The sequence below is a fragment of the Lissotriton helveticus genome, chromosome 10, assembly GCF_964261635.1.
Source record: "Lissotriton helveticus chromosome 10, aLisHel1.1, whole genome shotgun sequence".
Taxonomy (NCBI): Eukaryota; Metazoa; Chordata; class Amphibia; order Caudata; family Salamandridae; genus Lissotriton; species Lissotriton helveticus.
The window spans coordinates 189,006,568-189,033,864 of NC_136071.1; the positions used below are offsets into that span (position 1 = coordinate 189,006,568).

General features: G+C 40.2%; 1 protein-coding gene across 2 annotated transcripts in view; it reads right to left on the reverse strand.

Annotated features, from left to right (window-relative positions):
- LOC144786124 (acyl-coenzyme A synthetase ACSM3, mitochondrial-like) overlaps positions 1-27,297 on the reverse strand; it is a 413,227-nt gene that overhangs the window by 92,547 nt on the left and 293,383 nt on the right. For both annotated transcript variants that reach the window (XM_078665090.1, XM_078665091.1), the window contains exons 9-10: positions 5,704-5,784; positions 4,741-4,842 (exon numbers count right to left, since the gene is read on the reverse strand). In XM_078665090.1, the coding sequence (XP_078521216.1) occupies positions 4,741-4,842; positions 5,704-5,784 (183 nt within the window). The remainder of the gene's footprint in view (positions 1-4,740; positions 4,843-5,703; positions 5,785-27,297) is intronic.

A 27,297-nucleotide genomic window follows, 5' to 3' on the forward strand; every position in this document is an offset into this window, starting at 1 on the left:
CAAGACTACTTTTCACGCAATGCGAACACAGCATCATCGGCGTTGGTGGAGTGGGATGCGTTTAAGGTAGTGGCACAGGGGGAATGCATCCAACAGATTGCAGGGGTTCGCCGCACATTGGAACAGACACTCTCAGCCACGGAACAGCGCCTAGCTACACTCACTAAACAAACCGATAACTCAGAACAACACGCCGCGCTCACGGCCGAGGCGAAGTCGACATACCAGGCAGCCTGCGCTGATCTCAGGAAATATAACTTCAGGGCCTATGCCACCAGAGTCCATAAAGACAGGGACAAAACTAGAGCGCTGCTTGCCTGGATGGCGAGGCAAGACACCGAGATCAAACCGATCACGGACATCATCAACCTGGAGGGTGTGCTAGTGCGATCTCAGGCTGAGATCCTCCTGGCGTTCCAACACTATTACGCTAAGATGTACGGGGCCCCAACCCGGTTCTCTCCGTCATTTGTGGATCACTTCCTCGATCCACTGTCGCTGCACACAATATCGGATGCTGACAAGCGTACGCTCAACGCTAAAATAGCACCCTCAGATATCACCCAAGCACTGCGTGCCTTGTCTCGTAATAAAGCCCCGGGTCTCGACGGCTTCCCGCTGGAATACTACTTGACCTTCTCCCCCCTAGTGGTTCCTCGCCTGGCTCGGGTGTTCGCAGCGGCCCTTGATCTGGGAGTGTTACCCTGTTCACTGCGAGAATCAGTGATTGTTACCTTCCCCAAACCACACAGAGACCCACACCACATGGGTTCGTATCGCCCCATCATGCACCTGTCAGCGGACTGTAAGATCCTCGGGAAGATACTAGCTGACAGATACGCCCAGGTCATATGCCCATTGATCCACCCTGACCAATGCGGATTCGTTCCGGGGAGAAACACCTCACAGAACATCCGCCGAGTCTTCCATGTCCAGGACCAGGTACGGGACAGATTCCCTCGCGCCGCTTGCCTCATCTTAGATCTAGAGAAGGCGTTCGACACCCTCACCTGGCCATACCTTTTCTCGGTCCTACGTCGTTTCAACGCTGGCCCGATACTCATAGAGTACACACGCCTTCTGTACACCGATCTGACAACACGAGTCCGGATTGGGAAACACATTTCGCCTGCATTTGAGGTCCGGCGGGGCACAAGACAGGGGTGCCCTCTATCACCTCTTCTGTTTGCCCTCGCTGTCGAACCGCTGGCGATCAGACTGCGCCAGGAGGGAATACACTGGGGCATCCCGCTCGCAGACGTCACACACTGCGTCTCTATGTACGCAGATGACCTCCTCATATACGTCCGGGACATCGAAGCTGACCTTGCCCCCATAGGGGTGACGTTCACTGAGTTCGCAGACGCCTCGGGACTCCGAGTGAACTGGGACAAGTCCACGATCTACCCCTTCCACCCGGATTTGCCACCCCGTGACATTAGGCTGGGGACTCAGACTCTCATGGTCCGCGGAAGCCCCCCCGTTACCTCGGTGTCCGCCTATATCACTCTCCGTCCGAAATCTTCGATGGTAATCACCGTAGGGCGCTAGCTAGCCTCCGCCCGGCTGTTGCCTTCTGGACCAAGCTCCCACTGGCCCCGATAGGGCGGATAGCCCTGGCTAAAATGGTGATGCTCCCCTGGCTCCTCTATCATTTCACTAACCTACCTGTGGTGCCACCTAGGTCCTTCTTCCGAGACCTCAACTCTCTCCTTGGCACCCTTATATGGGGCTCAGTACAACGCAGAGTGGCCCTGAAAACCCTCCAATTCCCCACAACACAGGGCGGGCTCGGAGCTCCCTCCTTTGAGTCCTATTTCCTGGCGGCGCAGCTCCAATGGCTGTCCTATTGGACGGCGGACCGACATACCCAGGAGACTTACACCCCGACCGGCAGAGTTACGACCCCGGAGCTCATCCGTCTTCTCCTCCCGGGCACCAAACCACGACGTACATACCCCCTTCAAGTCGCGATGGTGCGTCAATGCATGATGCGTATCCACCGGATGTCCCCGGGGAGGACCCCGTACTCCCCGTTACTACCGCTGGTCAGCTGCCCCAGACGGGATTCCTATTTCTCGGCCCCTATACTCGCTGAATGGACGCACTGCGATATCACGGACATGGAGTCGCTTTTTGAGGAGGGTCAGCTGAAATCGATCGACCGGCTGGTCGCTGAGTTCGAACTCCCCCCAGGTCAATTCCTTAGATACCGACAACTACTTGAGGGGTTCCGTCCTTACCATAATCTCCAGGCCGGCGAACCTGACACGCATCCGGTTATACACACTATCCTGCGCATGGGAATGGGACGCCATTTAATCACCTGGCTGTACAAAGCGATCCGGGAACTCTCGTACGCTCCCCTGGCGACCCTGCGGGCCACATGGGAGGAGGACATCGGGCTCGCCCTACATGATTCGGAATGGACCAAGGCGCTGGAGGCCCCGAAACGTGTCTCTAGGAACGCCAGTTTCAAGAATATCCAATACTGCATACTACACAGGGCATACCTTACACCGGCGCGACTGAAAAAGTTTTATCCCACAACACAATTCCTATGCCCCAGATGTCATTCCCCCGATGCAGATTTCCGCCACATGTTTTGGAGCTGCCCCAACCTCCAATCCCTATGGCAGACGGTACAGGACACACTGACAGATCTCACAGGCCTCACAACCCTGGCCTCCTGGGAATCCAGCGCACTAGGCATTTTCCACATGCCTAAACAGGACCCGGCACACAGACGCTTTGTATCCTTAGCGCTGCAACTGGCGAAAAGATGTATAGCTATGCATTGGTGATCTCCGGAGGGTCCCCCCATAGCGGCATGGACGGGGGCGGTCTGTAAGTGGGCGGCGGCAGAGGAGGATGCCCTTCGGGAGGAGGAGGCCAGGGGCGCACGCAAACATCCCATCTCTATGGAATGGGCCATGCTCCTCCATAGCTTCCGGCAGTCCTTGCGCACTGATGACCCGCCCACACCTACACCCCCCTCCCCCCACCACCGGCCCGACCATTCCTCCCCCCCTCCCCCTCCCCCGCCCGAGTAAGCCCATGATCCTTGCCTGACGCCCTTCTACTTGTGCTGGACCCCGGTGCTCCACGTCCCCTCATCAACACCCTGCCCCCATATCGATCGTCCCGTTGTCCACATGCATGGGATGCGTCCGCCCTCTGGCCGCTATGCCTCCCAATGAGCGACCACTGGGGACCCCCTTGCCACCCGACACCAGTCTCCTTCTGCTATGCTCTTGCCAACGCCTACATGCTCCCCCCCACAGTTCCGTCCCCCCAGTTACCTGGCAACACCGCTGTGCGAACTATACAGGCCCCGATCCAACGACCCCTATGGCTGGGACTCACATGTCTATTGTTAATCCTCTTTCTCCCTTGCGGAGATTGTTTCCTGTATCCCAGCCTGAATACTTGTCTGATTGGTCTGTACTGTTCAGTGGATGAAATGCCAAATTACACAGGTTTATGTACAGAAAAGTTGCGCGAACGGCTGACCGCGGCTGAATGTTGACGCCACGCCAGCAGCTGATATACACTGTACCCATGTTTGATGATGCAACAATAAAAACTAATTAAAAAAAAAAAAATCAATACTGTTTATCTCTTGTACGTGTGCCCAGTACCTGCTTTGGGAGTTCATTTTCTCTGAACAAACATGTCAGCTGGTTGAGAGCCTTAATCTTGGCAAATCTTCAGTGCTGAGAAGGGAACAGCACTGATATGATCAACGGGCAGACAGGGATCTCTGAATATGGTGGATGCTCTTTCGCCCCTTGACCAACAGAGGGTTGTCCAGCACAGCCTAAAGAAATCCCCATCTGACTACCTTCTCATCAGGAGTTCACTATTCGTCTATTTAGAACAGTGTCGATTATTTTTTAATTTAATCAGTTCTGCTTTGCGGCTTCCTGGGATGGAAGATAATATTCAGTTCCATGTGGCAACAAAAAGTTGATTGTTCAACCAATAAAACCTGGATGCATTCTGCACTAACCATTCTTTGAAGTGGCAAGAGGGTTCAGGTGAAAGGGTACGAAGGCAGTGGGATGAATAGAGTCAGAATGGGAAGCTTCCACAACATCTGTGATGAAAAGGGGCTTTCACTCTCTAACAGATAATTAAAGGTCTCTGACATAATGACAAAGAGAGCAAACAATTTTTTTACATCTAGGTTTCACAATTTCTCTATATTTATGTGCCATATGTTTGCAGGGGAATATAACCCTTTCTATCACTCTGTAAAAACCAAGTATTATATTGGTAAAGTAGAAACTTACTCTTGTAACGCTTGAGTTTGGTTTTGAATTTTCATTAAAGGAAATGTGATTACACTAAATCATTAGGAAGTATATGTCATGAACTGCTGTACATTGAAACGTTTTCACACCTGCTCTTGCAGAAATTCTCGGTACTGAGAAAAATATTGCGATTGTTAGTGTTAAGTTGTGATTGGACAGCTCCAATTCATGTATTTCGACATAATCGACTTACATTATAGTCATTTTATTTCTCATTTATTTATAATAAGTTCCAAGCCACAGTCAATATTTTACTGTACAATAGAACACTTTTCAAAAATAATATTAAAGCGTTCTTAAAACAAGCCATTGCAACCTTCTACGCTTTGCAATGGTGAAGTATATAATACTAAACTTTAGGCTTGTAGTTGGCCCTTTAGAGCAGTTTTATGATATTTGATTTTTTTAAAAACTTTTTCCTTACTATGTACTCAGAGAAAAGAGAAAAGGGCCTTTTGGGTTTCACTCTGATGGCGATGTCTCCCTCCTTTCCCGGTGGCAGTATGTTCTCGTTTTCATCAATGATCTGTAATAGAAGAAAATATGATTCATGACCCCCATTTTCTCTTACAAATTCCTGTCCCATATTCTTAAATCCTGGTTGATTCCATGTGCACAATAACACCAGATGCAGACCAGGTATACTGGTCTGCCTGGTTATTTGTTGCATAGGCTCCAGATTATCCAGAACGCGGCAGCCAGGCTTCTTTTCAATGCCTCTAGGAGATTTAGCGCGCGTCAATTCCTACGGAACTGCACTGGCTGCCGGTGGCTCAGCGGGTGCAATTCAAAGCTATCACTTTGGCTCACCGCGCCCTTCATGGGCTGGGTCCCGCTTACATGAGAAAACGTTTCACCTTTTATGTGCCAAACCGCCCTTTGCGCTCGGCTTCCCACTGCCGGATGATTATTCCTCGCTTTAGCAGAGTGCGCTTGGGGGGCCAGTCGCTGGCTGTTAAAGCTGCGGAAGCTTGGAATACGCTCCCCGCTGCCCTTCAATTTATTCATGAGTTTCAACCCTTTAAAAAACACTTAAAAACACACCTGTTCAGCAAGTTAAACGAACATGATTCTCACTCTGCCCCAGTTCTCTATCGCGCCAGGACACTCCTGAGTAACATGCGCGCTACAAATTCAGTATAACATAACATAACATAACAGGTATTCCTCTGCGCTGCCACTCCGTGTCACCTCTTGAACAGCTACAGTGGAGTCACTGCCGCAGCAGGCTTCTTTAGATTCTTTCCACACCTGGAATTGAGGTTAGGAGTAACCTCACACCTATATTGAATCTCAGGAGTTTACAGTTCCTGGCACTGAGCCATAAAGCTTTGAAACATATTTCTATGAGTGTATATGGCATTAACAAATGAGCTTTGAATCCTACCTGTACATCATAACCTGGCGCCGGCTTCCCCATAGAGCCTGGCTTGATTTTCATTCCCTTGAAAGTCCCACAAACTAACACCTGGATTAAAAACAAAGAAAAGACATTTGAACTTTGAAACTCTCACAATAGAAGTTAAAAATAAAAATGTGCTGTAGAAACAATCAAACATAAAAAGGTGAGCAGATAGAATTTGAAAAATAATTTGTTTGTAAAGCACTGAATTCTCTTCATTCAATTGTGCCTTCTTCCAGGGTACAAGCCTCTTAATAGTTGTATAATTTTACACCATTTAATCCGAACATCATAAATGGATGTCCAACCTGCTACAGTAAAGACAACCTACCATAAGTTACTACAATAATTGGGCAACATATTAAATGCATGCACATGGGAGGTGAGAAACAGCCTTGTTGTTAGGCTCCTTAAATGAGATGACATCCCATCACACCCATAAACTAATGAGTATCTGTTATCTTGGTTTTAGACTTTGGCCCCAGCCTCACACTAATTCACTGTGATGTACCAAGTGAGTAACCCCTCATAGTGACAGCAGGACTACTGTCCCAGCCCGGGTTGTGACCTGTGTATCGCAGTTGTGGCAACATATCATTTGGCAATGATTATAGTCTCACCAGGATATTTTGTTACCTGTGTCATGTCAGTATTAACCTACTGACCCATTCACCCAAAGTTCCCACTGCTCACAGTGAACCCGGAATCCTAGCGCCAAGATCCGATGCGCTTGAAATGCGAGTACCCGCCAGAGGAGTTGGTATGCAGTACATGAATGTCTGAACCAAAGCGGCCAGTTTGTTCCATTCTACAAAGTCCCTGGCATGGTCATGTAAAAAGACGGAGGTTAGGAAGCTTTTCTAGACTGTGGATGTGTATTGCTGACATTCCTGAAAAGGGAGGGAGGAAGCACTTTTCCAGGTCTTACAGACTCTCACATATGTATGTGCTACTATATACCTAATTGGTTTGCTTTTTTGCATTCTTAGTTGGTTTCACTTTAATTTTGCATCTCTACGTGCTCCACCTGTTAAGACTCCCGTGGTTCCCAGCAACTAATTCTCATATTGAAAAGAGTGGCTTAAATAGGCATCTCAGATGTGAAACGATTCCCCAGTTCCCTGAAGCCTGGCCTACTTTACTTTATTTGGGGCCCCGCATGTAGCACAACTTGGCTTTACTTTTTTCTTAACCAATGGTTGAGGTACATCTTCTTCTATGTTGTGAGTCTTTAGTGTCAGTCTACTCGCATTAAGTAATGTGTTACATATTTGTCTTTATTTCAAACAACATTCCCTTCTTCCTCTAATATAGCTCTTATCAGGTCTGTGGTCTACAGATCTAGGCCACGTTCTCCTAACCCTTTGTTTTTTATCAGCTATTTGCCTTCTGAGTTTGCCACCTGCAGAGAAGTCACCTATTCTCTGCATTCAATTGAAACCTGTGCCTAGTCCCCAAAATGATGAAAGTCACTGTTTCGGAGTCCAGTCATTGTCATCTGTCTTCAGATCCTGGTATCAAACTCTGCCAGCCACAAGTCTCCCAAGTAAAATCCACACAAGCTATCGCTGGCATTGCACTGTTCTCTCCTGGGACCGAATTTTACTCACTTGGAGTCTGGTTGGTGTGGCGTGGTGTTTCCAGTTCAGGGTAACTTACTGTAGTAATGAAGTCCTGATCCAGCGGGCTATAGAAAATATATCATAAACTACGCTACCCAATTTCATAACCTATAAACAAAATTCTAAACTATACATGGACCCATTTATGAACCTGATATATTTTTGGGCCTACTGAATCAGGTGGTCAAATAAATCTATATACACATTATTTACAAACTATAAACATTTTATACATTTGCAGAAAGAATATTGTCATTAGAATAAAACCCAATCATTTAAATGACCACTATAGGCGACGTGATCTAGCTAAAGGTAACCTATACTTCTAAATAACCAAGACCAGCTTGTTTGTCAAAAGTAAGATTTTATTTTCTAAATTATGGTATATATGTTGTAAGTTTTATAATTGAATTTTATTAGCATTAAAGCAAGCATGATGGTAAGAAATAAGAAAATTACAATTTAAGCAATTGAATCAATTTAAAGAAATTATATAAAGTTTAGCATTTCTAAAACCTATTTCCCTAACTGAGCTAAATAGACAGAAATTAAAGTAAAGTTCTTTGAGGATTCTTACGTGCTCTACGCAAAGTCCAGCAGCACATCACCCTCATCGGAAAGTCAGAAAGCAGCAGCCAGCCCAACCCTAAGGGCATGACTTTTTATACCTTTCTACGCTAACTAAACTAGCAAAGGAAAGTTTTCAGAAATACTCGACGTCCCATTGGCTGAGAGTGACAAGTGACATGTCACCCGATTCTTAAAAAGTTCCACAAAATCATGTCTTACAAAGACCATTGTCTCTTCCATGTGAAGCCAGAGGCTTCCTGCGATTGCAACTTTGTTTTAAGTCATCCTCGCAGCTTCCATAGTCTTACGGTGCAACTTCCGCGGATGCCAAGTTAAGGACTGACAAAAAGTTCACTTTCGACCTTGGCCATGTCCGACAGAATGATGTCAGCTCATCAGTTTTTGCTTTGTGAATGCAGCTTCAATAAACGTTTTAATTCAGAATGGGCGTCTCGTGACTTTCTGCAGAAATATGGATTAGCTCTTTTTGTGCGGCTCAAATAGTTAGGCCTCAAAAGCAGGCAACTTATGATTTCTAGTATAAAACAAACACAAGAAAAGTATTAATGTAAGAAATAAAGTATATTCTGTATCCACCCCATGGTTTACTAAATAATTAGCCCACCCGATTAATCAAAATGTTACCTAGCCATTGCAAACAAATAAAGCAGCGTTTATATTTACCAGTCTCCGTTTTTCTATGAGACCCATATGCACCTAGAATAGTAGAAATGTCATCACACAGATAAGGAAAAGCAAAACAAGCACATGCTTATTTTAAATATGCAGCAGTTAGTAATGACAAAAACGAAAACAATAAATTATTTTATTATTTTGCACGAACAAAAAGATGCAACATTTATGCACGTTTATGAGCACACATGTTAGTTCCCCCACGTGTAAAGTTTAATCTAGGTTGTATTAGCACGACATATCACAAATCATTAATAATTTTATTCATGTTATGGAAATGTGACTTTGCGAGTTTAAACAAAATTTTGTTTTCTATCTCGCTCCATCAACTCCCTCATCTGGTGATTAACAAATCACCACACCAGCACTCAAAATTTTGGTAAATTTAATTTATAAGAAATCGATTCAAATTCATTGTATTAGTAAACCTAAAAGTCTGTTTCAGCATAATCTTTACAATTAACATGACGCTCTCTATGTAACTCCTGCAATTCAATCTCCCTTTCCTCTTCTTTTCTGAGTTTATAAATTCTCTTCTTTTCTCTTAAATGCTTCTTTCTTTTATGCAACAGACAACCTACTTTAGTCAAAATAAAAATGAATATAATTATAATCAAAGGTGCCAGAATCTTGCCAAGAATTGAACTTCCGATATTATGAAACCAGTTTTTAATTGCTTGAAACCTATTTGAAAGTTTCCCAGTAAAATCTTCTTCTTCTAAAGGAATTATTTCAGAATGCATTTGTGTAATATTCTTAATATACATTTCAATATTTTTACTTTCATCCGGTATATATGTACAGCAATGTTGGACATGTAAAATGCCACAGACTCCTCCCTCCTTTGCTAGGAGTATGTCTAAAGCAAGACGGTCTTGAATTACCATGGATCTAATTGCAATAACTTCAACATTCACTAATTGAAACCCATCAGCAGTGTCAGTTGATAATCTATCAACTATAGTGGACAATTTTCTGATTCTCCCTGCATTTAGGGTTATACCAACAAAAGGTATTACAGCTTGGAAAATATCTCCCAGAACTTCAGTAAAAGTTTCTCTTTTAGCTCTATTTACATAATTATGAATTTTAAATAATCCTTCTGAATCTCTGTCAACATGAAACACTTTAGGAAAAACAATTCCCACATAACAAGTTCCATACCAATGGTCTGGAATGTTGTAGTAGGCTTTGTCACCACAAACAAAATAAATTCCAGGAAAGATAGGATCTTTTCCACCTTTAAATCCCCAACCTCCCATAATCTGATAAGTATCTTCACAGTTGCTTGCACCTACAAAATAATTATCAAAAAGTGTGTTATCTCTTCTAATGCAAAGCTTTCCACTAACAGGTTTGTCTATGTGAATTGCAATATTTTCAAGCATTTTGCCATTTAGTTTCTCATCCTCTTTTTGCCAGAATGATGACTTAGTCTGCTTGACTAATTCATTTCTCTTATAAATTGCTCTTCTCTCCTCAACCATATTCAGAAATTTCTTCCCTTCAGCACTTAATTTACATGTTAGATTATTCTTGTAAGCATACTCATAAGTGAGTTCGTTAGTAACAAGGAAATATTCTCTTAATTGTTTAGCTTTCTTATGCTTATTTAAAGCATTATCAATTTTAACATTAGCAAAAATCTCATCATAATTTGAATAGTAATATTCTAAACGACCAGTTTGATAAAATAAACTAGTTAATACACTACATGTAACAGCATAAGAGAGAGGAAGCATATTATATGTTACTCCCTCAGAAACAGAAGCGGGTAACTTAACGCATACATAACAATCCTTTGCATCCATTACCTTTACATATTCACTCAAAAGCTTTGTGAAAGTATTGCTTGAAAAATCACCTATTGATTTATCTTGATGAATGTTAGGCTGATGATCAATTACTTTTGCAGATGCACTATGTTTAGTTTGGCTAACCAGAGCTTTGCTTGTTAAGTTAACTTTGTGTAATTCTCTATTCATTTCTAAAGGTATAATCACAGCTAGTACCAACCAGAGCAGAACTAAAATGAGCAGACACACCAGAGTCATCTTACAGCATCTTTTAAAAACAGAGCATTTTGAAGTGCTCTCCTTAATGTAAGGCATTTTTAGGTTAGTTTTAGCCTCAAAATAAAAATAAAAATAAATTTTAAAATTTATATACACCCCCCTTTTAAAATATATTTTCCTTTTATAACCCTAAACAAGATTTCTTCGACCTTATGTCATACATAAGTTTTCTTCTATTAGACAGTTTTCTTCGACCTTGTGTCAGCTAACAGGATTTCTTCAGCCTTATGCCAATTTAATAAATTTGTACTTCAATCATTGTCACTAATTTCTTGGATTTCGTTTTCTTCTTCACTACTATCATATATGTCTATAACAGGTGGAATTACTAAGTAAGTCCACTCAGGAGACTTGTATTTCTGGTTTGGTCTAATTATTCTCTTCCCTTTTCTTGATATCACTTCTATTTTCCTTCCAACTCCAACCTCTTTTCCAGGACTCTTTTGACTACTGATTTCTTCAACTTGTTCTATTGGCTTTTTAATCAATCTGATTCTCAATCTTCCACCAGGCCAGTAGTCTGCTTTTCTCACGTACTTTTTCTTTGGTTCAGAATTATTCGATTCAGATTTCCAAGTCCTTTTCTTTCTGCTTTCACTTCCACCTTCCACGTCACTTTCCTCAGTTTCGTAGTCTGAAATTTCAATTGACTCAGGAACTTCTCTATACGGCAATTTCACTCCTTCAGGAACTTCACTTTGTCTTCCATCACTGGTACTCGGTAATTCGATCTCCTCCTCTTCCTCAATTACCTCTAGCTTCCCAGATTTCGGATTTTCGTTCCTTACTTCAGAGCTTGTTCTCTGCCTTTTGATACTCTCCTGGTCTGAAACTTCTTTTGGTTCAGCTTCTCTGTCTTCAACATAGACAACCGAATCCTCAGTTATCTTTCCTTTTAGCAGATTCTCTTCACCTTCAGAATCTATTTCAATTATTTCTAAGTCTTTTCTTGTCAGATTTCCATTCACTGGCACAGTTTCCAGATGTCGACTTTCTTGTCGATCTTCAGAATCTGGAATTACTTCACCTTCTGTTCTGTCTTCTGCTTCAGAATCAGAGTCATCTGTGGTATCACTTTCAACATCAGAATTCTCAGGAGTTGGTATTGGAATAGTATGACTTGGATGAATCCAGCGCTTCAATCCTCTGCACTTTACAGCATTAGTAGTGATCAAGATTACCTGCCTAGGTTTCTGCCATCTAGGAGATAGACAATTCCTCCTCCGATGTACTTTCGTTCTGACCCAGTCTCCAGGTCTCAGATCATGTGTCAAAACTTTGTCATTTGATTGTGCTTCAGTTCCCACCTGATTAGATACAGAAGTTACCATATCAGATAACCTTTTACAGTAATCCAAAATTGCACTGTCATTTATGCTCAACAGTTTACCTACAGGTACAAAAGCTTGCCTCATAACTCTTCCCATCAAAATTTCATGAGGACTCAAACCTGTCTTTTTATCTGGTGTACTTCTTATTGACATCAAAACAAGTGGAAGAGCATCAGTCCACTTAACTCCTGTCTCTAGACACATTTTTCCAATTCTGTTTTTGATAGTTCCATTTATTTGTTCAACTACACCTGATGCCTCTGGTCTGTATGCACAGTGTATTTTCTGCTCAATACTCATAGCTTCGCAAATTAACTTCAATAGTTTGTTATCAAAATGACTTCCTCCATCACTCTCAATAGTGACTGGAAAACCGTACCTTGGGATGATTTCTCTGAGCATTAGTTTTGCTACTGTAATTGAATCACAATGTCGTGTAGGAAAAGCCTCTACCCACCTTGAGAACAAGCATACAATTACAAGTACATATTTCAAACAGTTGTGTAAGGGCATTTCAATGAAATCTATTTGTAACCTGGTGAAGGGACCACCCTCTCGACCAATTATTCCTGTCCCCACCACTGATTTTCTGTTTGGATTCATTTGTTGGCATGATAAACACCTTTGACAAAAAGATTCTGCAATGGTTCTAAATTTGGTATTGAACCATGTTTCTTTAAACAGTCTGACCATAGAATCTCTTCCTAAATGTGCAGGACCATGATATAATCTGGCCATGTCAGAAATCATGCAATTTGGTAAAACTACTCTCCCATCTTTGTAAACCCACACTCCATCTTCATCACGTTGTCTACAATCTGATCTTAACCACTGGTCTTTTTCTTCATCATCTGCTTCGTTTTGTAAATCTCTAATCTCATTCCATGTTTCTACAATAGTTGTTAGCATTAATGAATTTGAATCAGTTTCTGTACTTCTATTCCGATTGTAAGAATAATTTTTCCTTGCGCAGTACTTTGCTGTTTCATCTGCGAAGGCATTTCCTTTGGAAATATAATCAGTCCCTCTAGTGTGTGCTGCACACTTGACTATGGCAATTTCTTTTGGCAATTGTATTGCTTCAATTAATCTTCTAATGAAAACTGCATTTTTAATTGGTGATCCTGTTGATGTCATGTATCCTCTCTGTGACCAGAGTTGTCCATAATCATGCACAACTCCGTACCCATACTGACTATCAGTAATGATGGTAACTCTTATATCTTTTGATATTTCACATGCACGAATTAAAGCAATCAATTCAGCTACTTGAGCTGAACGAACTCCTTCAAGACATGATGCTTCTTTAATGTATTCGACTGTACAAACTGAGTATGAAGCTTTCAAGACACCTCCTTCGGATCTTAAGCATGAGCCATCTACAAAGTATACAAAATCCGATTCAGGCAAAGGTCTGTCTTTGATGTCTTTTCTGGGTTTAGTGCAGAATTCCATGACATCTAAACATTCATGTTCTGTCTCAATGTCATTAACGATTTCTGAATCAGGCAGTAATGTAGAAGGATTCAGATTCAAACATCTTGAAATCGAAACATTATCTGCTCCTAGTATGATTTTCTCATACTTTGTCAATCTGCTACTTGTTAAATGTTGAGTCTTACCTCTTGTCAGTAATATTTCAACTGAATGAGGCACAAAAACTTTCACAGGAAATCCCATAATGATTCCTTCACTTTGTTCAAGGCTGATACTAGTAGCTGCAACTGCTTTCAAACAACCTGGTAATGCTTTTGCAATTGGATCAAGAACTGCAGAAAAATATGCAATAGGTTTCTTTAGGTTTCCATGTCTCTGAATTAACACAGATAATGCACATCCTTCTCTCTCACTGCAATACAGTTCAAAATCTTTCTCATAATTTGGCATACCCAAAGCAGGAGCTTGGCATAAGCTCTTTTTCAAGTTTTCAAAAGATTCCATCTCAACATCATTGAGAATAATTGGATCTTTTACATCTGATTTGGTCAGTCTTTGTAGTGGTTTCGCAATTACTGAAAATCCACTTATCCATTGTCGACAGTAACCTACCATTCCCAGGAACATTCTGACCTGTCTTTGTGTTCTTGGCGGTAACATTGCTTGAATCATTTTTATTCTCTCTATTGTTACTTGTCTTTTTCCCTTTGCAATTCTGTGACCAAGATATTTCACTTCCTGTTTGCAAAACTGTAGTTTTGCTGGGGACACTTTATGTCCTTCTTCTGCAAGGCGATTTAACAGAATTATTGTGTCTGTTACACAATTTTCTCTTGTCTTTGCAGCTATTAACAAATCATCAATATACTGCACTAACGTAGACCTACCTGGTAAGTCTAAATCTTCTAATGATCTTTTTAACAGTTCGTTAAAGATTGAAGGACTTTCTGTATAGCCCTGAGGGATTCTTGTCCATCCAAGGGTCTTACCTTGGAATCTGAAAGCAAAGATTTCATAACTGTCTGGGTGTAGAGGAACAGTAAAGAATGCATTGCAAAGGTCAATGACTGTGTACCATTCAGCATCATATGGAATCTGAAATAGAATTACTGCTGGATTTGGAACCACAGGACAACATGGAATAACAATTTGATTAACCTTTCTCAAATCTTGTACGATCCTAAATGTTCCGTTAGCCTTTTTAACTCCCATAATTGGTGAATTACAAGAGCTACTCTTCATTTCTTTCAATACACTTTGCTTGATTAATTTTTCAATTACAGGTGTAATACCTTCAATTGTCTCTGTTTTCATTTTATATTGTGGAGTGTTTGGAAATTCTATTCCCTGCTTCAATGCAATTTTAACAGGATCTACGTTTTTCATCAGACCCATCTCATTCCCAGTAAAATCCCATATTTCAGATTTCACTGTTTCTTTTAGCTCTTCAGGTAAATCTTTTTCTTCAAATGCAGGAAACAATTTTGTTTCTTCTGCTTCCATCATCATCATTGTCATTCTGTACAAACCATCTTCCTCCATTGTTTGTAATTCAACTCCTTCAGGAGAACAATATATTCTGCAATTCATTTTACATAGGATGTCTCTACCTAATAGATTTACTGGACTACTATTACAAACCACAAATCTGTGTTTGTCTCTGTAATTTCCAATTTCAACTGGTACTGGATCAGTTAAGTCTGTTTTAATTTGCTGATTACTTACTCCGACAACTTGGATGGTATCCCCAGAGAGAGGTAGGTTTTCAATTTCCACTGATCTAACAGTAGAACGGGTAGCACCAGTGTCCACTAGAAAAGTGATGTCTACATCATTAACTTTCCCGTTTACATAAGGACCAGACTGGTCAACCTCAAGAGTGGCTCCAACAACACACTCTTCCTCCTCTCTCGGGCACCGTCAACAATAATCATCAGAATCACTGTCTTGGCTTTCTGTCAATAAAAACTGTTGTGAAGCATTTTGCATTTGAACCCTTTGCTGCTTTTGCTGTTTTTGTGGTTTTATTACCTGTTCACATCCCTGAAATCCCACGTTTGGATTATATTTTTGAACTCCCCCACAATTCGGAAAAGGTGGTTGTGGCAACTGGTCCTGACGATTATTCACCTGTTGTTGTTGCTGTTGTTGTAATTGTCGCTGAATATTAAATTCATTTAACCCCTGTTGCATCTGTAGCTGTTGCTGCACGTTAACACCATTCTGCATCTGTGGATTCAATAAGGGATTCTTTAAGTTTCTAGGAGGATGAGGACACTCGTCCCTCCAATGTCCAATTTCGCCACAATTAAAACAAGGTAATCTTTGTTTCAGCTCTTCTATCTTTGGGCTAAATTTCTTTTGGAAATTATTACCTTTAAACTTTCCTTGTATCTGGTTCGTATTTCCAGTTTGAACAAAATTAGTGTTCTTATTTCCCATGCTGGCAATCTGTTGCTCAGCCACTTTTACCTGTGCCCACATGGCTTTCTCCTTTAGCTTCTTCTGTTTTACTTCTAATTCATCGCTACAATATTTTGCTTTTCTCAGAATATCATCAATAGATAGTGCTTGCCATCCGACAATACTAGTTCTGATCATTTCTCCAATTTCGGGTTTTAATCCATAAACAAATCTATAGATAAAATGACTCATGTCTTTCTCATCTAATTTTTCATAACCACTGTATTGTTTAAAGATTAACAGTAGTCTTTCATAAAAAGAATGAACTGATTCTTTTGTTTCCTGCTCTGTTCTTTCTATTTTAACCCAATCAACTTCTTTGGGTGGAATTTTGTTTTTCATCCAAACAATTACTTTCTCATAAAAATCCATTACAAGTGGATTTGGGGCACCTGTTTCTTTGATTCGCTCAGGTTCTGTTTTTGGCCAACTAATAGATATTTTACATTCCGTCCAAAGATCAGATGGAACAACAATGTCAAAAAATCCATCCAAATCAATCCACAGAACTTTTGACACTTTGATAAATCTATCGACTTGCCTGTACCACTCAACAGGTTTCTCTCTTAATTTAGGAAAATCATTTGTGAATAACAGAATGTCTTGTCTCGACCATGGGACATGAACATATCCTCCACCTGCAACTTCTCTCATTGGAAATTGTTTTGACATTCTTTCTAATCTTTCATCTTCCTTCCTTTTAGTCCATTTCACTCTCCATTTGTTCAGTTCTCCTAGCTTTTTGATATAGACAATTAAATCTTTAATGTGAACTATTCTTCCCATTGAGTTCAAACTCTCAATGTCGCTTTCTGAGAAATCTAATCTGTAATGTTTTGCAAAATTCTTTTGTTTACTCACATCGATTTCAAGTTCTGCAGCTAGATCCTCTAATTGATCATATTTATTTTTCGTTTTCCACTGAATACTTTTGCAAATGAATAATAGTTCATCATCCCGATAGTAATTTAAACTATCTGGGCCAATTGTTCCAATTATTAATTCTTCAATATTTGCTTTTAATTTGGCCACATCAAGCTTTGGTGTAGTTACCCTGACTTCAGGACTTCCTACATCTGACATAGCACCCATTGGTGTTTTTGGAGATAAATCCTCATTAAAGGTTAAATCAGGCATTCTCGATCTAGAAGTGTTTAATTCAGTCAAGTCTGAATAAAATTTTTCAGCAGGCTTTTGAATTTCTGTATTTAAAGGAATAGTTAATCCAGTTTTGTTTGTATTTCTTTGATCAAATACAGGCTGAACAGGACCTATTGTTACTGGAACTGTGACAGCTTCCATGCCTTTTGTCATTCTTTTGATTAATTCTTCTTTAGACCTTAAGTATTCATTATAATCATCATCCTCAACATTTCTTGTTTCTCTTGTATAATCTTTTGGAGGTTCCCTTGCTCTTGGAGTCATTGAAAAATGTCTACCTTCATTTCGAGCATTCTCAAATTCTGATCTTCTAGGAGTTTCAGTGATTTCACTATTATTTGGGTAAAGTTTAGGAGCTTCGCTAATTGGAGGTGCACTCGGTGAAGTTTCAGTAGAAACCACCGGAGTAGACCATGATCTAGGAGGTCTCAAAGGCTGATTAGGCTGTTTCTTTCTAGCAGTTGTATATATTTCTTCCATAACTGCATCCTCAGATTCACTTTCCATAGATTTTCCTGTAGGAGAACCCATTACCATTTCATGAATTAAATACAATCCTTCACTCATGTTTCCCTGTCTCCACATTCGTAATCTATCTTCATGAGTTTCTCTTTTCCATGATGGATTTTTAGAAGGTCTTTTAATTCCACTAGCTTCTCTTTGTAACTGATACATCTCATCTTCCCACTCAACTAAAGCTTCAAATTGAGTTGGTCTCGGTTTTGGAACAAGAGCATTCATTTTTTCTCGTAAGTTTCTTAAAACTCTTACATTAAATGAACCATCATCAGGCCAAGCCAAAACACCATCGTTTTTAGTATAACGTTTCCAACTGTCGAACCATAAGACAGTATGATATCCGTATTCACCTTCCATGTACGCTGCAGGTGTTTTATACTTATGAAGTAATTTACCACCTCGCGTTTCGATTTTCTTGTCAGGTGAAAATAAATTCTTAAATTTCTGAAATAATGTTGTCTTTTTCTCAACATGTTTAAAATGATAACTCATTTTCAAAAGTAAAATTTATTTCACAAAATCGTTCGTAAAATATTTCCGGGATGTTCCGCAAAACAACCAATCCGTGCGCGAAACACACCAACAAGCCAATGGCAGTTGAGCTACGTCAGTTTCCTGCTCAACCAATAAATTTGGAGAATTTCCGAAGGACCAATCAGCCCACAGGCCGTCAGAGACTCAGGAGCCAATCAGAATACCGCTTGTGACGTAGGTCACCCAATCCCTGCGCGGCTCTGTGACGTACACAGCAGCTGCGGTTTCTCGCTTCTCACTCCTGGCGCTTACCCCTCCTTCACAAAATCTTTTCACAGCGCCATTTTAAGAACACTTTTCAGTGTAAATTAATTCTTAACAATGACTTATAAAGACAACATCTGTTCGTTTCACTAATTAGGATAGTTTACATACATTCAAGTATCCACACTTCGGAATAGACGGCGCTATTCACACTAAGGATAATATTCAATTGTCAGTAGAGTAACCTTACCCCACCCTTCTAACACGTATAATTATGAACTCGCTTTGCTCTGAACCCACCGCGAAGTGAAAGTTCTAAGAGTTCCACTTGAACATAAAATACAACTCAAACTCGCACTTTTACACGGAAAATTCCCTAAATTCAAACACACACGAAATCCGTACAGGACTCTCACCTGTTTATAGAAATCATGCACCGTTAGCAAAATAACGACGTTATCCGTACAGGGCTCTCACCTGTTTATAGATATGAAACATGTACCCGTACAGGACTCTAACCTGTTTATAGATAATCATGCACCGACGTTAAATTTTACCCTTCACTCAAGCTTGGATATAACTAATACTCTCATCACAGTGAGTTTTATGGAAGGCGCTTTGTCCCTATTCTCATGCTGCTTTGATTTCTTAGAAAATCCTCACTATACAAGATTCAGACCTAGCCCTAAAACTGTGCTGCTCGGCGACAACACTATGGTACACGGCGATACCTCTTGTGATACTCGGCGATATCACTACAAACGAACAGATGGCTTGCGTGACTAATTTCTCGCCACACAATCTATACCGGTATAGCTTACAGATAGGCACGAAAAACGAACTTAACAAGTGTTAAAACATTAATCCTATTTGCATACCATGACGCAATCCTTAGCAACCAACATGTTACCTTGGTTACTCCTTAGCAACCATCAATTTCTGCTACCAGATAATTGATCCAGCGGGCTATAGAAAATATATCATAAACTACGCTACCCAATTTCATAACCTATAAACAAAATTCTAAACTATACATGGACCCATTTATGAACCTGATATATTTTTGGGCCTACTGAATCAGGTGGTCAAATAAATCTATATACACATTATTTACAAACTATAAACATTTTATACATTTGCAGAAAGAATATTGTCATTAGAATAAAACCCAATCATTTAAATGACCACTATAGGCGACGTGATCTAGCTAAAGGTAACCTATACTTCTAAATAACCAAGACCAGCTTGTTTGTCAAAAGTAAGATTTTATTTTCTAAATTATGGTATATATGTTGTAAGTTTTATAATTGAATTTTATTAGCATTAAAGCAAGCATGATGGTAAGAAATAAGAAAATTACAATTTAAGCAATTGAATCAATTTAAAGAAATTATATAAAGTTTAGCATTTCTAAAACCTATTTCCCTAACTGAGCTAAATAGACAGAAATTAAAGTAAAGTTCTTTGAGGATTCTTACGTGCTCTACGCAAAGTCCAGCAGCACATCACCCTCATCGGAAAGTCAGAAAGCAGCAGCCAGCCCAACCCTAAGGGCATGACTTTTTATACCTTTCTACGCTAACTAAACTAGCAAAGGAAAGTTTTCAGAAATACTCGACGTCCCATTGGCTGAGAGTGACAAGTGACATGTCACCCGATTCTTAAAAAGTTCCACAAAATCATGTCTTACAAAGACCATTGTCTCTTCCATGTGAAGCCAGAGGCTTCCTGCGATTGCAACTTTGTTTTAAGTCATCCTCGCAGCTTCCATAGTCTTACGGTGCAACTTCCGCGGATGCCAAGTTAAGGACTGACAAAAAGTTCACTTTCGACCTTGGCCATGTCCGACAGAATGATGTCAGCTCATCAGTTTTTGCTTTGTGAATGCAGCTTCAATAAACGTTTTAATTCAGAATGGGCGTCTCGTGACTTTCTGCAGAAATATGGATTAGCTCTTTTTGTGCGGCTCAAATAGTTAGGCCTCAAAAGCAGGCAACTTATGATTTCTAGTATAAAACAAACACAAGAAAAGTATTAATGTAAGAAATAAAGTATATTCTGTATCCACCCCATGGTTTACTAAATAATTAGCCCACCCGATTAATCAAAATGTTACCTAGCCATTGCAAACAAATAAAGCAGCGTTTATATTTACCAGTCTCCGTTTTTCTATGAGACCCATATGCACCTAGAATAGTAGAAATGTCATCACACAGATAAGGAAAAGCAAAACAAGCACATGCTTATTTTAAATATGCAGCAGTTAGTAATGACAAAAACGAAAACAATAAATTATTTTATTATTTTGCACGAACAAAAAGATGCAACATTTATGCACGTTTATGAGCACACATGTTAGTTCCCCCACGTGTAAAGTTTAATCTAGGTTGTATTAGCACGACATATCACAAATCATTAATAATTTTATTCATGTTATGGAAATGTGACTTTGCGAGTTTAAACAAAATTTTGTTTTCTATCTCGCTCCATCAGTCCACAGCCAGAATTTAGTTTCAGGTAGATTTAGTGAGACCAGTTACAGGTAGATGAGTAGTAGAGATACAGCCCCACTAGGAGCAGTCTTCCTGCTGCTCAGCCCATACTCCACCTGACACACTCAAGCATCCAGGCACCCAAACATTCAGTTAAAGACTATCACACCAACATTCCATGCATCACATTCACACTGGCTGAGCAGCTAGGGAGTGTGTAACCAGATAAATACCACACAGGTTACTACACTTACAAAGGCCTGGCTTGCTCCCTCTTGAAGCACTGGCAATGCACTGCCTCAGCCGCCCCCCAGTACTAACACTCTTTCTTTTTGTCCTACAGACCCTGTCACGCCTTCTCATGCCCACTTTCAGGCTGCGTGGAGCAGTTGGATGGGGTATATTTAATTTCTCTGCCTTCGTCGATTATCAGGTCTAGGCTGCAAGAACTGGGGCCCATTGCTCGTTTTGCCTTCTTTTTAGAGTAACCATGGGTCGGCCACTTTTTTTACTAGCCCATCTGAATGAAAATGCTCATCATCAAAAGGACGTTATTGCGACCACCAGGGCAATAAAATTACAAAGAGAAATAAAATACACAATGAATAATTTAAAACAATACATTTACGTTACAGGTTCTTGTTTCATATATTTTACAGCCAGTAACAATGCAGTAAGCCATAACATATCAAGAACCTGCACATAAAAAGAAGGTTGGTTCAGATCATGTCAATAAAATGTACCACCCTTACATAGCAAAATGAATAAAACAAGCAAAAAGAATAAAACAGGGTGGTGAACAGGCTTAAAGTACCTTTCTGCGGAGTACCCACATTGCACCCAGAAACTTGGCTACTGGGATAGCAAACATTAGGCTGCAATCTGCCCTCAGGATGTAAAGGGCAACAGAATGGCTACATACACTCGGGTGTCTTCAAATGGGTAGCCAGATTTTACATGGTCGAGTATAAGTTGGACAGGCAAAGAATATATGTTTGATGCGCTCCGCTGTAGGGGAACAGATGGGGCATGCATCAGTGGCCCCACCTCACCACTTAGTTGTAAATGCTCTCAGCGGAAGAGTGCCCACTCTAAACTGGAAGTATTACTTCCTGTCTATAGAAGCTGTCATGGAAAAGTGCCCACTCTAAACTGAAAGTATAACTTCCTGTCTATAGAAGCCGTCATGGAAGAGTGCCCACTCTAAACTGGAAGTATAAGTTCCTGTCTATAGAAGCCGTCACGCAAGAGTGCCCACTCTAAACTGGAAGTATAACTCCCTGCCTGTAGAAGCCGTCACAGAAGAGTGCCCACTCTAAACTGGAAGTATAACTTCCTGTCTATAGAAGCCGTCACAGAAGAGTGCCCACTCCAAACTGGAAGTATAACTTCCTGCCTAAAGAAGCAGTCATGAAAAAGTGCCCACTCTAAACTGGAAGTATAACTTCCTGTCTATAGATCACCTGGTCCCAGTATGGTTTATACTCACTCAAAGATTTGAAATCAAGTAAGTCCCTAACCAGTTGAAAGGACTGGGCTTTTTAATTTCACTGACTGCTACAGCTGCTCAATAAGATGACTTAAGGGAGTGCACAGACGGAAAGGTAGCAGTAGCAAGGTGTTCCCAAAGATCTGACAGCCCAAGAAGCTGAAACGATTCTCTAATGTTCCCAAGCCAGAGGAGTTTGTGGAATTGGTCAATGACCATTATATATATATATGAAGGGCTGTTGCATAGTACACACGTTCTGGGGTAGTCCATAATAGGCACAAATATAGAAGGGGGCATAACCTGGCTTTATCAACTAGACTACTTAATCCCATGTCCAACTGGAGTGGGTGCAAGAGGGTGCTGAGGCTAAATTGCATTACAAAAAATATTATCAGAACTGGTAAGCAGCTTGAAATTAGAAAAACCTCATAACTCCGCCTCATACAAAACAGACCCCAATACCGTGACCTCATCAGTGCGAAGTGCAGGGGTAATCGGTTTAGTATATGTGCTACAATATTCTTTCTGTAATGCCTGTGAGTTGTTTGAGCTTTAGAGCGGCTTTAACATGGGGTTTCCATGACGTAAGTCCACTAAACATAACTTCCAAATAGGTGAAAGAATGCACCGTCTCAAGGGGTGCCCCCAGAGCAATGTTCTTCCTAAAAGACTTATGGGGATTAAACAACATCAACTTAGTTTTGGTAGTGTTGGTCTCCAGACCCCAGGCAAGGCAAAACTCATCATAGTGATATCGGAGCTCTTTTAGCCCGCTCTGTGTCTTGGAGATCAGCAGCATGTCGCTGGCAAATAATAAAATTGGAATTTTGATTCGAGCTACTACATGGTCATCTGCCTCCACCTGGGCTAGGAAGGAGACAATATCATTAATAAAAAAGAGAACCAGTAATAAGCATGGAAGCCAGTACACAGCCCTGGCGTGTGCCTCTAAGGAGTGGGATCTTATCAGTCAGCTCCTCCTGCTTCCTCCACCTAATACTGGCAGAATTGCTCTCATGAAGATGTATCCACAAGAACAAAAGATTCTGGGACATATTCATTTAAGACATCATGCCGTGCTTCCAACCTAAATTGGTTGCATCGCCATGGGCACACCGGTGTTCTTTTAAAATAGGACTTCTATGGATTTTTCACACCAAATTCGTTAAAAAAATTATTCATTTTATTTGATATCTTGTTTTTCTGAAATTCTTTTCATTTCCTTTCAAATGATTCTTTATTTGTAATCCGTTTTAACATAGCCCTTTAGGCTCCTATGCATTTTGGGCTGAAGGCCCTTCTTCAGGGAGCATCACTGTGAAGAGATCGTAGCGTTACATGTTGTTTATATCACAGACATTTAGACTTGCATTGTGTTCATTATAATATATCTTCAACATACAAGTTATAATATTGAATTAGTGCATGAGTGTATTTGGTGATCGTAAATGGTAGAATCTAAGTGCATTCCATGTGGTTTGAATCTAAAGGTGTAAGCATGCTTGAGTGTGATCTGTGTCAACCCGCATTTTGTCCCGCGTGTGGTCAAATTTCAAAACATAATTCACTTACGTCGTTAGGAACACTGTATAAATCTGTTCCCTTTGTGAGAAACAAAGATAGAAATTAGCGCATACGGTCGCACAATTCTGCATAAGTCGACTTTTCTTTTTGGGAACCAAACAGTTCAAACTTACTGTTTTTTAGTTCCCAAGTTCACCGAAGTTATCTCTAATCTCGCCGTTTCGAGTGCCGCAAAACACAGGCACTTCCGTATTCGCGATGTCTCTCTCGCGATTGGTTAAAAAGCTGATCACGTGATCGCAAGTGCTTGCGATTCCATTGATAATGTAGAAAGACTGAGTTTTACGTTAGCCGTCTACTTTAAAACATTAAAAACATAAAAATATGTAAACCAAAAAACTATGCTAGTTTTCATATGAACTTCATTCTCATGTTCATATGATATAGTGTGACATTTTATCGAAAAATGTGGGGCATATAGCAATGTATGTCTTCGCGAGTGGATCTATCATGTTAACCACAGACATGATATGCTGGATAAAAAGTGCTGTTAAGTGTATTGTATAAGGCGTGTTGTATAAGGAGTGTTTCATGGAGTGTATCATGTATACTAAAATGCACTGAATCAGAAAATAATAAAATAAATTACATTGAATTACAGCGAAGTGTACCAAGGTAACAGAAGCTATACAGGACGAATGTCCTATGCTCATAACATTATAGATAACATGCATATTCTAACTGGTCATTCAGACCATTCGGTTTACTTGAATTAAGTTTCATGATCCAAAAAAATGTTCTCTACGCATTAGATGTTTATTATTATCTTTTCCTTCTATTTTCTGTACTGTGTCTAGAATCAGAAATTTTAGTTGTGATATATTATGATGTTCTTCCAAAAAATGTGTCGCAATCACTGATTTTGTATTATTTGTTCTGGTGTTTGATTTATGTTCATTTATCCGTATCTTAATCTTCCTTTCAGTTTTTCCCACATAGACCTTGCCACATGGGCATTTTAGTAGGTAGATTACATTTGCTGTGTCGCAGGTTGCTGATACTCTCAATTTGATGTTGTATCCCTTCAAGGGGGTGGGCTAAGTTGGTACCCTTTATTATGTTATTACAGGTATTGCAGTTCATGCATGGTTTAGTTCTTTTCGCCACTGAAGTCTTCATTTGTTTTTGTTGAAGCATTTTCCCCATATTTTTACTCCTGGTATATGCAAATAACGGCGGCTGTGTGAACAGTGATTTAAAGTCTGGTTCCATTCCTAAAATTGGCCAATGATTATTAATAATTTTCTTGAAGTTTGAGCTCAAATTTGAAAACTTTGAAACTCTGACCATTCTGGTATTTTCCAGTTTGGTGGATTCTTTCAACAGATCTGTTCTGCAAGTTGAATGTGTTCGCCGTTTTGCTTTTTCTATAATGGAATCCGGGTATCCTCTCTTTCTAAATCTTTTGCCCATTTCATCTACTATGTGCCTGGATTTGATTGAGTCTGATGTGACCGGTTTGACTCTTAGCATTTGGGAGACTGGAAGATGTTCTTTAAGTGACATTCGGTGAAAGCTGGTATAGTGTAACATATTCTTTCTGTCAGTTAATTTTCGAAATTTGTCAGTTTCCAAGCCCTAGTGAGTTAGCTTGACTTCCAAATCTAAAAACGTTATTCTTTCCTCTGAAATTTCCCAGGTGAACTGTATACATTCATCTATGTCATTTAGTGCCAGTAGTGCTTGTTCCAGATTATTCTGTGTGTTCTTCCATAAGATGAATACATCGTCAATGTATCTCACATACATCATAATATATCACAACTAAAATTTCTGATTCTAGAAACAGTACAGAAAATAGAAGAAAGAGATAATATTAAACATCTACTGTGTCGAGAATTTTTTTGGATCATGAAACTTAATTCAAGTAAACCGAATGGTCTGAATGACCGGTTAGAATATGCATGTTATCTATAATGTTATGAACATAGGACATTCGTCCTGTATAGCTTCTGTTGCCTTGGTACACTTCGCTGTAATTCAATGTAATTTATTTTTATTTTTTTCTGATTCAGTGCATTCTAGTATACATGATACACTCCATGAAACACTCCTTATAAAACACTCCTTATACAATACACTTAACGGCACTTTTTATCCAGCATATAATGTCTGTGGTTAACATGATTGATCCACTCGCGAAGACTTACATTGCTATAAGCCCCACATTTTTCGATAAAATGTCACACTATATCATATGAACATGAGAATGAAGTTCATATGAAAACTAGCATAGCTTTTTTGGTTTACATATTTTTATGTTTTGAATGTTTTAATGTAGACGGCTAACGTAACACTCAGTCTTTCAACATTATGCATGGAATCGCAAGCACTTGCGATCACGTGATCAGCTTTTTAACCAATCGCGAGAGAGACATCGCGAATACGGAAGTGCCTGCGTTTTGCGACACTCGAAACAGCGAGATTAGAGATAACTTCGGTGAACTTGGGAACTAAAAAACAGTACGTTTGAACTGTTTGGTGCCCAAAAAGAAAATTCGACTTATGCAGAATTGTGCGACCGTATGCGCTAATTTCTATCTTTGTTTCTCACAAAGGGAACAGATTTATACAGTGTTCCTAACAACGAAAGTGAATTATGTTTTGAAATTTGACCACACGCAGGACAAAATGCGGGGGATCACACTCGAGCATGCTTACACCTTTAGATTCAAACCACAAGTAATGCACTTAGATTCTACCATTTACGATCACCTAATACACACGAGCACTCAATGCACTTATTCAATATTATAACTTGTATGTTGAAGATATATTATACTGAATACAATGCAAGTCTAAATGTCTGTGATATAAACAACATGTAACGCTACGATTTCTTCACAGTGATGCTCCCTGTAGAAGGGCTTTCAGCCCGAAATGCATAGGAGCCTAAAGGGCTATGTTAAAAAGGATTACAAATAAAGAATCATTTGAAATTAAATTAAAAATAATTCAGAAAAACAAGATATCAAATAAAATGAATCATTTTTTAAACGAATTTGGTGTGAAAAATCCATAGGAGTCCTATTTTAAACGAACACAGGTGTGCCCATCGGGATGCAACCAATTTAGATTGGAAGCACTGCATGATGGCTTAACTCAGATGCCTCCAGGACGGAAGACGCCACCCAAGGAGCACCCTAAAACTGAATAACAAGGTTCAAATAAGCTTTGAGCTGACAAACCAATAAGGTTGTGCGCCAGCAACATTTCTTGAGTGCATATTCATTTAAGTCAAGACCTGCCATAAGGTAGAACGTGGAACTAAATCAAAGATGATTCTGAGCTCGACAAAAGCAACATTCGGGTTATCTTTGTTGGAAATGACGGTGCACCAGTTAATCATTAGAAAGGGGCAGGCCTGATCAATTGTAGAGATTTTGGCCCAAAAAACGGATT